Genomic DNA, 12,465 nt, shown 5'->3' on the forward strand with positions numbered 1-12,465 from the left:
GTTTGTGTGTTAGCTCGATTTCAAACAGGCAGCCGGCGCGGTCTTCTGTGACGTCAGGGTCTTCTGGTCTTCTGTTCTTCCTATGTTGCCTCGTCGCCTGTTGTCGCTGTAATGATGGAAGCGCGCCTTGCATCACATTTATATAGGCATCACCGTCCCATCATGCTCCGGTAGGTACCCACGTGGTGGGTGCACGTGGGTAGGCACCCACCACGTGGGTACCTGCCGGAGCATGATGGGACGGTGATGCCTATATAAATGTGATGCAAGGCGCGCTTCCATCATTACAGCGACAACAGGCGACGAGGCAACATAGGAAGAACAGAAGACCAGAAGACCCTGACGTCACAGAAGACCGCGCCGGCTGCCTGTTTGAAATCGAGCTAACACACAAACATAGCAGGCAGCCAGCGCTGAAGAAGAAGGCACCGGAGAGCTGCAGAAGAACCGGGGTTCGCCGAGTCAAGAGCGGAAGAGGGGAGAAGATGGAAGAAGCCCCCCGGAGTCCGGAGAAGCCCCCCCCGGAGAGCGGAACACCCCCGGAGAGCGGAGAAGACCCCCGGAGAGCGGAAGAAGAAGCCCCCCCTGGTAATTGAGCTAATAACGAAGACAGGGGGGGCGTCCGGAGCAGAATAATAAAATATTTTAAAAAGCCTTGTGTTGTGTGTTTATTAACTTTTACTTTTTGCCTACAGGTGAATGGATAGGGGTACGATGTACCCCATATCCATTCACTTAGGGTGGGGGGCCGGTATCTGGGGGCCCCCTTATTAAAGGGGACTCCCAGATTCCGATAAGCCTCCGCCCGCAGACCCCGACAACCAATGGCAAGGGTTGTCGGGAAGAGGTCCTGTCCTCATCAACATGGGGACAGGGTGCTCTGGGGTGGGGGGGCCCGCAGTGCGCCCCCCTGCCCCAGAGCACCCAACCCCCCCATGTTGAGGGCACGCGGCCTGGCACGGCTCAGGAGGGGGGGGGGGCGCTCGCTCGTCCCCACTCCCTTCCTGGCTGGCCGGGTAGCGTGCTTTGGATACGGGTCTGGTATGGATTGTAGGGGGACCCCCTACGTCAATTTTGCGGCGGAGGGGGGTCTCCTTACAACCCATAACAGACCTAAGGGCCTGGTATGCTCCTGAGGGGGAACCCATGCCGTTTTTTTCATTGAAAATTGGCATGGAGTTCTCCCTCAGGAATGCATGCCGAGCGACGCTGTCATTTTTTTTTATAATTATTTGTTTTCCCGGCGCGTCTTTTTTTCACCCGTCGTAACTTTAGTGTCCCGTCGCAATCCACAAAGCCGCCCGGCGTCAATTACGTTCGCGCGATGCACGTCGGGAAAATGACGTCACACGCATGCGCAGTACGGCCGGCGCGGGAGCGCGCCTCATTTAAATTGTAAACGCCCCCCGGAGAGGAGAAACGCCTTACGACGGCGGCACTTAACTTACACTGCTTGAAATTTTTACGTAAGTGCTTTGAGGATCAGGCACTTAGGTAAAAACTTTAAGTCAGTGTAACTTAACTGCTGAAAGTTAAGTTACGCCGCCTGGCTGAGGATTTGGCCCATAATGCTTTGAAGAGAGGTAACAAAACACTGCAGATATACAGTGCCTTGAAAAAGTATTCATACCCCTTGACATTTTCCACAATTTGTCAAGTTACAACCAAAAAACGTAAATGTACTTTATTGAAATTTGATGTGATGGAGCAACATTAAGTAGCACATAATTGTGAAGTGGAATGAAAATGATAAATGGGTTTAATTTTTTTTTACAAATAAATATCTTTTATGCATTTGTATTCAGCCCCCCCTGAGTCAATACTTTGTAGAACCATCTTTCGCTGCAATTACAGCTGCAAGTACTTTTGGGAATGTCTACCAGCTTTGTACATCTAGAGAGTGACATTTTTGCCCATTCTTCTTTGCAAAATAGCTCAAGCTCTGACAGATTGGATGGAGAGCATCTGTGAACAGCAATTTTCAAGTCTTGCCACAGATTCTCAAATGGATTTAGGTCTGGACTTCTAACACATGAATATACTTTGATCTAAACCATTCCATTGTAGCTCTGGCTGTATGTTTTGGGTCGTTGTCCTGCTGGAAGGTGAACCTCCGCCCCAGTCGGAAGTCTTTTACAGACTCTAACAGGTTTTCTTTTAAGATTGCCCAGTATTTGACTCCATCCATGTTCTCATCAACTCTGACCAGCTTCCCTGTCCCTGCTGAAGAAAAGCATCCCCACAACAAGATGCTGCCACCACCATGTTTCACAGTGAGGATGGTGTCTTCAGGGTGGTGTGCAGTGTTAGTTTTCTGCCACACATATAGCCGGATTCAGGTAGGGCTGCTTAACTTTATGCGGGCGTAGCGTATGTTGTTTACGTTACGCCGCCGCAAGTTAGAGAGGCAAGTGCAGTATTCACAAAGCACTTGCTCCTTAAGGTGCGGCGGCGTAGCGTAAATTGGTCGGCGTAAGCCCACCTAATTTAAATGTGGAAGAGGTGGGCGTGTTTTATGTAAATTAATTGTGACCCCACGTAAATGACGCGCTTTCCGAACGGCGCATGGACGCATGGCGCATCCCAGTGCGCATGCTCAAAATTACGCCGCAAATACTCCATGCTATCGACGTGAACGTAAATTACGTCCAGCCCCATTCATGGACGACTTACGCAAACGACGTAAAACGTGAAAAATTTTACGCGGTTCCGACGTCCATACTTAACATTGGCTGCGCCATCTTTTTGGTGGTTCATCTTTACGCCTGAAAACGTCTTACGTAAACGGCGTATCTTTACTACGACGGGCGTGCGTACGTTCGTGAATAGGCATATCTCGCTGATTTACATATTCTAGGCGTAAATCAGCATACATGCCCCTAGCGGCCAGCGTAAATAAGCAGCTAACATACGACAGCATAGGAGACTTACGCCGGTCGTATCTTCGCAAACATTTAAGCGTATCTCAGTTTGAGCATACACTTCATGTTACAACGGCGCGGATTTGGAGTTACGACGGCGTATCTACTGATACGCCGTTGTAACTGTACCTGAATCCGGCTAATAGTGTTGTGCTTTTAGGCCAAAAAGTTCAATTTTGGTCTGACCAGAACACCTTCTTCCACATGTTTGCTGTGTCCCCCACATGGCTTCTCGCAAAACGGGACTTCTTATGGCTTTCTTTCAACAATGGCTTTCTTCTTGCCACGCTTCCTTAAAAGGCCAGATTTGTGGAGTGCACGACTAATAGTTGTCTTGTGGACAGATTCTCCCTCCTGAGCTGTGGATCTCTGCAGCTCCTCCAGAGTTTCCATGGGCCTCTTGGCTGCTTTTCTGATAAATGCTCTCCTTGCCCAGCCTGTCAGTTTAGGTGGACGCCCATGTTTTGGTAGGTTTGCAGTTGTGTCATCCATACTCTCAATTTTTTGGATTATGGATTGAACAGTGCTCTGTGAGATGTTCAAAGCTTGGGATATTTTCTTATAACTTAACCCTGCTTTAAACATCTCCACAACTTTATCCCAGACCTGGGATAACTGCTTACTGAATTTGTTTTGGTGTCTGACCAGGGCAAATTTATCTTCGATTTTTCAAAGCATAAATATAAAAGTTCAATGGTGGCATACCTTCTGAATGCGGCTAAGGCCTGCATTCCGGCCCTATGGAAGCCGGAATCCCCTCCCTCGATCTCGCTTTGGCTTACTAAGATAGCTGATATACATGGAAAATATTATTGCAACTATGCAAGGTAAAGAGGAGAAGTTTAACAAAAATATTACCAATTGCACCCTCTTTACTTGTTCCAAGGACTATGGCCATGCACTAGTGGAGGGGGAATAGGGTTTTTTCTATATCCCTATTTCCTCATGTTGCCCTCCTTTTTTTTCCCTCTCCTTTTCCCTTTAACCCTTTGTTTACATTTTTTTAATATATAGATTTATGTTATAGCAGTGTTTCGTTTTTTTTACCACCGTATAGTCAGGATGGCAGAGACTGTTAATTTTGTTATTACAAAGCAGAGAATATGACTTTTTGATTTTCTAATTTTGTGTGACACTTTAGGAAACTATTCTTGTTTTAGTAGTATTGTATGATATACACGTAATTATTTTTTCTATGTTTGTTTGCATAAAAAGTATTTTTTTTTTTAAAGAAAATAAATAAAGAGTATTAAAAAAAAATGGGAAGGTCCAGTTACAAAGTCTGTGTTTTATAACAAGACCTTCCAATGTCAGAAGTGCTCACAATAGCATCTGAGGTTTTCCCCTAAGGGCCCATTAGTACGGACGTATCCAATATACGTCTAAATAATACACAATACTTTGCTGACAGAAAGATCCTGCATAGTTACTGCATGCATGAACACCTGTGCAATATTTATATGCGCACAAGAAACTCCCACACTGCTTATTACACCCTGTCAGTCTTAATAAGTCAATGATATGCTAGTGGCAAATGCGCAGAATATCCTCTGGAAATCATTCATGAATGACTACCTAAGGTCATTAAGGACTCGGTCATCAGATTAACCAGTTCCCGACTGGCTCACGCAAATATACTGCGGCACAATGGCTCTCCTGGGCAAAAATCCCGTATGGGTATGTCCTTCCGCTTAGTGGCTGCCAGAGGGCGTGCGCGCAGTGGGGGGGCCCGTGCATGTGGCCGGTGGGCAAAATAGCCGCCGGCCACACATGATCACGTGCACAAGCGGCAGCACGGGCATTTGTGTGTGTAAACAGGGCAGAAGAGACATAAGTAGGAACAATGATATGTCTCCTCACCTAGTAAGTCACATCCCCATACAGTTAGAACACACATTTAACCCCCTGATCGCCCCCTAGTGTTAACCCCTTCCCTGCCAGTGACATTTACACAGTAATCAGTGCATATTTATAGCACTGATTGTTGTATAAATATAATTGGTCCCAAAAAAGTGTCAAAAGTGTCCGATCTGTCACCAAATCCTGGGCTGTTCCTGAAGCCCCCACAGCCTCTTTGCAGCCAGCCATTCAGTTCACGGCATGGCTGGGGAGCAGAGACTAGAGGTCAGCTGACTGGTGAGGAATGTGAAGTGGGAGAGCCTGGAGGAGACCCCATCTCCTGATTTTGATATAGGTGTCACTGCTGTGAGCCACCACAGAGCTGGAGACACAATGAGTAAAAGTCCCCACTACAGTTCTCAGATCAGCAGATGACCTTGATCAAGAGCACCTAAGTTGGCTGATCAGCAGAATTCCCCCCAGCACTGCCACTCATCCCAATTTCCCGCCAGCACTGCCACTCATCCCATTACCCCCCCCCCCCCCACCAAGAAGTAAGAGAAGGAATACATGGGAGAGGAAAAGAGGGGGAGGAACAAAGAAAAAGGAGAGAAAGAATAAGAAAAAGAATACGAAAAAGAATAAGAAAAAGAACAAGAAAGACGGCTAGAGAGAGGGATAGGGGAAAAACAGGCAAGAAAATAGGATATAGAGAGAATAAAAGGTAAAGAAAGGAGAACAAAGAAAGAGTGGTACATCCTATAATATACCATAAGGGGTTTTATTCAAGTGCGAGTGGAAGGGACTCGGAGCGCTAAATATCCCTGGGTTAGGAGTGAAAATTACTTTCTTGCCTTGGGTGCTGACAGCCCACGCTATGAACATTTTACTGTTAGGGGTCCCCACAACTTGGGAAATTTAATCAAGGGGCCACTAGTGAGGTTGAGAACCACTGCCCTAAATGAATCAGTGTAGTATAGGACCTTTGCATTGGCAGATTATTCACTTCTTACCAGAACAACTGAAAACATTTTCAGACGAAACTTTCAGGAGAATATTGTGAGGAAGTTATCAAGTCTGTAATACTTACTGATTTTCTCCAGAGATGAAGCACTGTTTCTATGGCCTTTTCCTTTGTGCTATTAGCATAAATAAAAATATGCTGGTTATTCAGGTACTGAACAATAATGTGTCGGTAAACCCTTTTCCGGTGCAAGAGCTCTTCAGCATTATTACTCTCTTGTATGATCTTCTCTATTATTTCTGAAAATAAAATAAAAATAAAGCTTGAGGGCAGTTCACGTACAACTGATATTTCCAGTTTTGGTAGATGGCAGTTAGTTGAATCACCTCTTTACGTCATTCTCTAAGCCAGAGCTTCCAGCTAAACCCAGATTGTGTGACATTTACAGACAGGTCTCCCTTGAGTTTTAGTTTCTGGACATTTATACTTTTATTTAGGCCAATTAACACAAAGCATGCATTGTGGTGGCAATGTTAAATGGCTCTCCAGCGCACTAGAGGAAAGCACCTTCCACACACCTATGTTGAAGCGTCGGGCCTAAAAAAAAGTACTATTTTAGTTAACCCCTTCCCGCCCCACGGCTCTTAAAGGGGTTCTAAATGGCAGGAGAAGGAGGAGGGTATTCCGATCATGTGACCACTGTGATTGGCAGTCACATCGGCCATATGATTGGAAAGCTCCCGATCGCAAGTATGCATTGGGAGCTTTCCGGTATCTGCCGGATACTGTGCTGGGAACGTGCTCTCAGCATAGTAAATTGTTTACATAGGGATGCATATAGCAGCTGCCCCGCGTTATAGCCCACCCAAAGCCCATCCACGTTATAGCCCGCCCAAAAGACAGCATATACTGTATGCGTACAGCTGGCAGGAAGAGGTTAAAGTGGAATTCCAGTCAAAGATAAGCCTAAACCTGATCCCACCCACATTCTAAGCCTATTCTAACTACCCTGTGAAAGACAAGATGCTTATACTTACCCATTCTGAAGCCGCTCTGGTCTGGTCAGATGATTGGGTTCCAGTGCTGACTTCAGTGTAGAAGAGAGGCAGCAACAATGGAAGGTGTGTGATCTGATCATGTGACTGGACCTGAGCCACCTCAAAATAGGTAGAGTATAGAGTAAGTATAAGTAGAGACATCTTTCTAGCTAAGAATGGGGGTGGGAGTAAATTTAGCCTTAGCTAAAATGTGACTGGACTTCCAATTTAAAGTAAAACTACAGGCTTATGTTTAAAAAAAAAATAAGAAACATGTCATACTTACCAGGATGTGCAGTCAGGGAAGGCAGGTAAGGCAGAGCCATAAACATAAAAAAAACAAAAAACAATAGACTTCGAGGGTCGTAGCTCGCTGACCTAGGGTTACAGAGACCCAATATATTTGGGGGGTAGGTAGCTGAAGTCCTACCCCACAACTGGGCTCCTATCATCTATGGTTTAAATCTAAGAAGCTTAATACAGAGTGGCCAGTTTAACCGCTTAAGGACCAAGCCACTTTCTGAGATTTGGTATTTACAAGTTCACTTATGCGTTCGCTTCTGCGTGCAAGCTTGTCGGGACGATGTGCTTTAAAAAAATATATATTTTTTTTTCTTATTTTTTTTTTTTGGGGGGTTAACAAACACTTTAAGAGGGAGAATGAGAACCTGCTGCTAAAAAGGTACAAGCTAAATCACATATTATTATGATATATGTTATAAGATTTATAATTTATCTATTTACTGTGGAATTACTGGTTGGAAGTTATAACTTCAAATTTCAGCAATTTGTCCATTAAGCCACCTGCTTGAGTACAGTTTTTGAAAATATAGTAAAGTACCTTAAAAAATAATATATAATAATTATTTGTATATTACTTACAACTGTCTAACTGTGTACATTAAAAACAGAGAATTGGTTGCAACCAATCCTCTGTTTTTAATGTACACAGTTAGACAGTTAAATTTGGCTAGCTGTTTGGGTGGTAAGTGCGAGCCTGGTTATTACGTATACAACTTTATTTATACTTACTGTTTGCTTGAAAACGCATCTCATTCAAAGTCCCAAAAACTCCCCTCTCTTTTAACCAACAGGGATAGAGGCATATGTTTTTCATATGCCTCATTTTAAGTCCCAATCCTAGTTTTCTTTATTCTCTCCTACATGTAAAAATCATAATCTTTTTGCTCGAAAATTACTCAGAACCCCCAAACATTATATATGTAGGGCTAGATTCAGATAGGCCGCCGTAAGTTTGTGCGGGCGTAGCGTATCTCAGATAAGCTACGCCGCCGTAACTTAGTGAGGCTGGTGCTGGATTCACAGAGAACCTGCGCCCTAAGTTACGGCGGCGTAGCGTAAATCTGCTGGCATAAGCGCGCCGAATTCAAATTTTGAAGAGGCAGGCGTGTTTTATGCAAATAAAACATGACCCCACGTAAATGACGTCTCTAACGAATGGCGCATGTGCCGTCCATGAACGTATCCCAGTGCGCATGCTCCTAATCACGTCGCAAATAGTCAATAATTTCGACGTGAACGTAATTTACGCAAAGCCCTATTCGTGAACGACTTACGCAAATGACGCAAAATTCAACGCTGTCCCGACGTCCATACTTAACATTGGATACTCCTCATATAGCAGGAGTAACCTTACACCGGAAAAGCCTTGCGTAAACGACGTAAAAAAAAAATCCGCCGGGCGCACGTACGTTTCTGAATCGGCGTATCTAGCTCATTTGCATATTCTACGCCGAAATCAACGGAAGCGCCACCTAGCCGCCAGCGTAAATATGCACCCTAAGATACGACGGCGTAAGAGACTTACGTCAGTCGTAGCTTAGCAAAATTCCGGCGTATCTTGCTTTCTGAATACAGAAAAAAGATACGCCGGCGCATCCTAGAAGTTACGCGGTGTATCAACAGATACGCCGACGTAACTTCTTACTGAATCTAGCCCATATTATTTTAGAAGACACCCTAGGAAATAAAATGGTGGTTGTTGCAACTTTTTATGTTACACTGTATTTGCGCAGCAATTTTTCAAACACATTTTTTTTTGGAAAGAAACATTCATGAATAAAAAAAAAACCCACTAAAGTTAGCCCTATTTTTTTGTATGCTATGAAAGATGATGTTACGCCAAGTGAATAGATACCTAACATGTCATTCTTTAAAATTGTGCATACTTGGAATGATGCCAAACTTTAGTACTTAAAAATCTCCATAGGCAACACTTTAAAATGTTTACAGGTTACATGTTTAGAGTTACAGAGGAGGTCAAGTGTTAGAATTATTGTTTTCGCTCTAACGTTCGGAGAGTGTGTAACCTGTGTGTTTCTGGCTCTGATACTAGCCAGTGCCTCACCAGCCACTGACCTCACCGCACATCCCTGATACTTACATGCTCTGTGCAGTGGTTTTGCACAGCGCAGCCCCAATCCTCCTCCTCTATTTAGATTTTCGGTTTAACCACTTGAAGATCATGCTATAGCAAAATGATGACTACAGCGCGGTAGGCCAGTTGTGGGAGGGCGTCCTATGACGTGTCCTCCTGTGGTCATCGGTGTCCTAATGATCAGTGCAGCCCCAACGGTGCTGCTCATCAGTACTGCCTATCAGTGCCCTTCAGTGTCGCATATCAGTGCCCATCAATGCCGCATATCAGTGCCTCCTCATCAGTACCGCCTATCAGTGCCCTTCAGTGCTGCCTATTAGTGTCCATCAGTGGCGCCTATCAGTGCTGCCTATTAGTATTATTATTATTAGTGCCTATCAGTGCAGCCTCAGCCTTGTTTGCAAAATTTTATAACACAATAAGAAAAAATGTTTATCTTTAAATTGTTTGTTTAGCAAAAAAAAAAAAGTGGTTAAATACAACCAAAAAAAAATCTATTTGTGTGAAAAAAAATATAAAAATGTTATATGGGTACAGTGTTGCATGACCGCGCAATTGTCATTCAAAGTGTGATAGTGTTGAAATCTGAAAATTGGCCTGGGCAGGAAGGGAGTAAAAGTGCCCAGAAGACAAGTGGTTAACACAGCTTTAACATCGTTGGCAACCCTGCCAAGTTCTCCTTTGTGGATTTTGTGGCCATAAATAAATTACAGTAAGTATGGCCGTACATTATACAATTTTCTTGCACAATCTTCCTTTAGATTTACCAAAACCACATAATATGAGGTCAACCCTAAACACTTAAAATTTTTATGCAATCAGGCAGGCCCTTGTACTACATAGTTGAAGGTAAATCTAAAGGAAAATGAACAATACAATTGTATAATATACAGTATTGCCAGCTTAAGCAACCATTGTCACTCTAGGACAGGAAGTGTGTTATTGGCAGGATGCCTAAGTGACAACTACTATTTGTAGTCTCCATTGGATGTAACAGAACATTGTCACCCTATGAGAGGAAGTGCCCGAGAAATGACCTTAACAGCAGAATCTTCAGGTAATACTTTATTTAAAGATGCAGATAAACACTGCCAAACTCTCTGGGAACTTAAAGCTGAATTCCAGATATGGGTATTTTTGCATACCTGGCCCATCACCCTCAAAGCTGAAAATCACTGTAGTAGGTACCATTACCACTGTGCTCTATATTAACTTATGGGTCCTGTGTTGAAAATCATTCTCTGAATAGATAAGGTGGAGAGGAGAGACAGTGATGTCACAACCTCCACGTCATCCAATCAGATAACTCTTTGTATTAATTAAAGGGGTTGTAAAGGAAAACATTTTTTTTCATAATGAGCATCCTTTACCTGCAGACATTCCTCTTTTCACTTCCTCATTGTTCGTTTTTGCTGTGAAGTTGCTCCATTTCTTCTCTGTTCTGTTCACTTCCTGCTTGTTACTCACTACCGTGAAGGGAGGCTTTACTGCGGTGGTCAGTGACGTGCTCGCCCCCTCCTGGGAACTACATCTGTGCGGCAGGACGCTCTCAGAAAGGACACATGAAAGACAATGGGGTGTGTGGTTTCGCCCGTGCTTCCGTTGGGGGCCGGCCGAACTACCATGACGCTCTCCTTGGTTACCTGGCTGGTATTTATAGACGCTGGGTGACGTACCAGCTCCACCCACCGCTGACGAAGTCCAATCCGGACATAACGTGCGTACGGGGAGGAGTTTTCCTGTGACGTCACCCGCATCCTTTCTGCTGCCGCTCGCGACTGTTGCTCTGAGTTTTTATTCATTTTAATTTACATTGCTAATCGCCTACTGGCTGGGTGTTTTCTGGCTGATTGTCTGTGGACATAACCAGATTGACTGTAGTATGGTGAAGCACTGTTTTTTACCTTTCCCTGGAATAAATACAGTCTACACTTAGAACGTGTTTTTATTTTTTATTCCGCATTGGACCTACCATTCACTGTTGCATTGGACTCCACTGCACCATCTTCCCTATGGTGAGAACAAGCTGTCTTTGACCACTTGTGAAAACATTAGGTCCAACTCATCTGGTAAGGAGGCACTTCTTATACTGGTGGAGGTTATCATCACATTTGCCGAAGATTTTGCTATCTCACTGGGTGTCATCTCTATTCCTGATTTCTTCAGTCAAGGACTTTATTTGCGCTGCACTATTATTATTATTTTTAATTTATACCTGGAAATCAGATTTCAATTCAGAAATATACCTTAACACGCAAATAATGAGACATTTACTGGTACAGGATATTTCCTGCAACAAATATTTCAATGGGCAAATCTTGAACCCACACAAAACTTGTAACTTACCAAAGCAAGTGGCACCATCATTGTTTTTTTCCATATTCAGTAATGCCCCGTACACACGGTTGGGATTCCTGACGGACTTTAATAGAGAGAAGGGTTCTCTATTTTTCCAACGGAAATTCCAACGGAGGTTTTCCCGTTGGAAAGTCCGACCGTGTGTACACGGCATAACTTTTCTTTTGATTTTAGTTGTATATTCAGCAGAATATTCTAAATAATACAACACATATAATGGACAAACATAATGCCCCGTACTCACGAGCGGAAATTCCGACAAGAAATCCGTGGATTTTTTTCCGACGGAAAGTTGGCTCAAACTTGTGTTGCATACACACAGTCACACAAATCTTGTTGTAAATTCCAACCATCAAGAACACGGTAATGTACGACAAGCTGAAAAAACTGAAGTTTAATAGCCAGTGTGGCTCTTCTGCTTGACTTAGAGCGTGCGTGGTTTTTTGTCCATCGGAATTGCATACAGACGATCAGAATTTCCGACAAGAACTTTTTCCGTCTGAAAATTTGAGAACTAGCTCTCAAATTTTTGTTGGAGGAAATTCCGACAGAAAAAAGTTCGATGGAGCCTACACGCGGTCAGAATTTCTGACCAAAAGCTCACATCAAGCTATTCTTTTCGGAATTTCCGACCGTGTGTACGCGGCATTAGGGTTCTCTTAACCCAATATTTCATTACACAACCCCTAATGCCCCATACACACGGTTGGAATTTCCAACAAGAAAAGTTTGATGTAAGATTTTGGTCGTAAATTCCGACTGTGTGTAGGCTCCATCAGACTTTTTCTGTTGGAATTTCTGTCAACAAAAATTTGAGGTTCTCAAATTTTCAGACGGAAAAAGTTCTTGTCGGAAATTCCAATCATCTGTATGCAATTCTGATGGACAAAAAAACATGCATGCTCTGAATCAAGCAGAAGAGCCACACTTGCTATTGTATTCCTTTTT

General features: G+C 43.7%; 1 protein-coding gene across 2 annotated transcripts in view; it reads right to left on the reverse strand.

Annotated features, from left to right (window-relative positions):
• The window catches only part of LOC120927821, a 37,241-nt gene that overhangs the window by 14,964 nt on the left and 9,812 nt on the right, over window positions 1-12,465 (reverse strand). For both annotated transcript variants that reach the window (XM_040338743.1, XM_040338742.1), the window contains exon 2: window positions 5,851-6,023. In XM_040338743.1, coding sequence (XP_040194677.1) covers window positions 5,851-6,023 — 173 coding nt within the window. The remainder of the gene's footprint in view (window positions 1-5,850; window positions 6,024-12,465) is intronic.

This window comes from Rana temporaria, chromosome 2, assembly GCF_905171775.1.
Source record: "Rana temporaria chromosome 2, aRanTem1.1, whole genome shotgun sequence".
Lineage (NCBI taxonomy): Eukaryota > Metazoa > Chordata > Amphibia > Anura > Ranidae > Rana > Rana temporaria.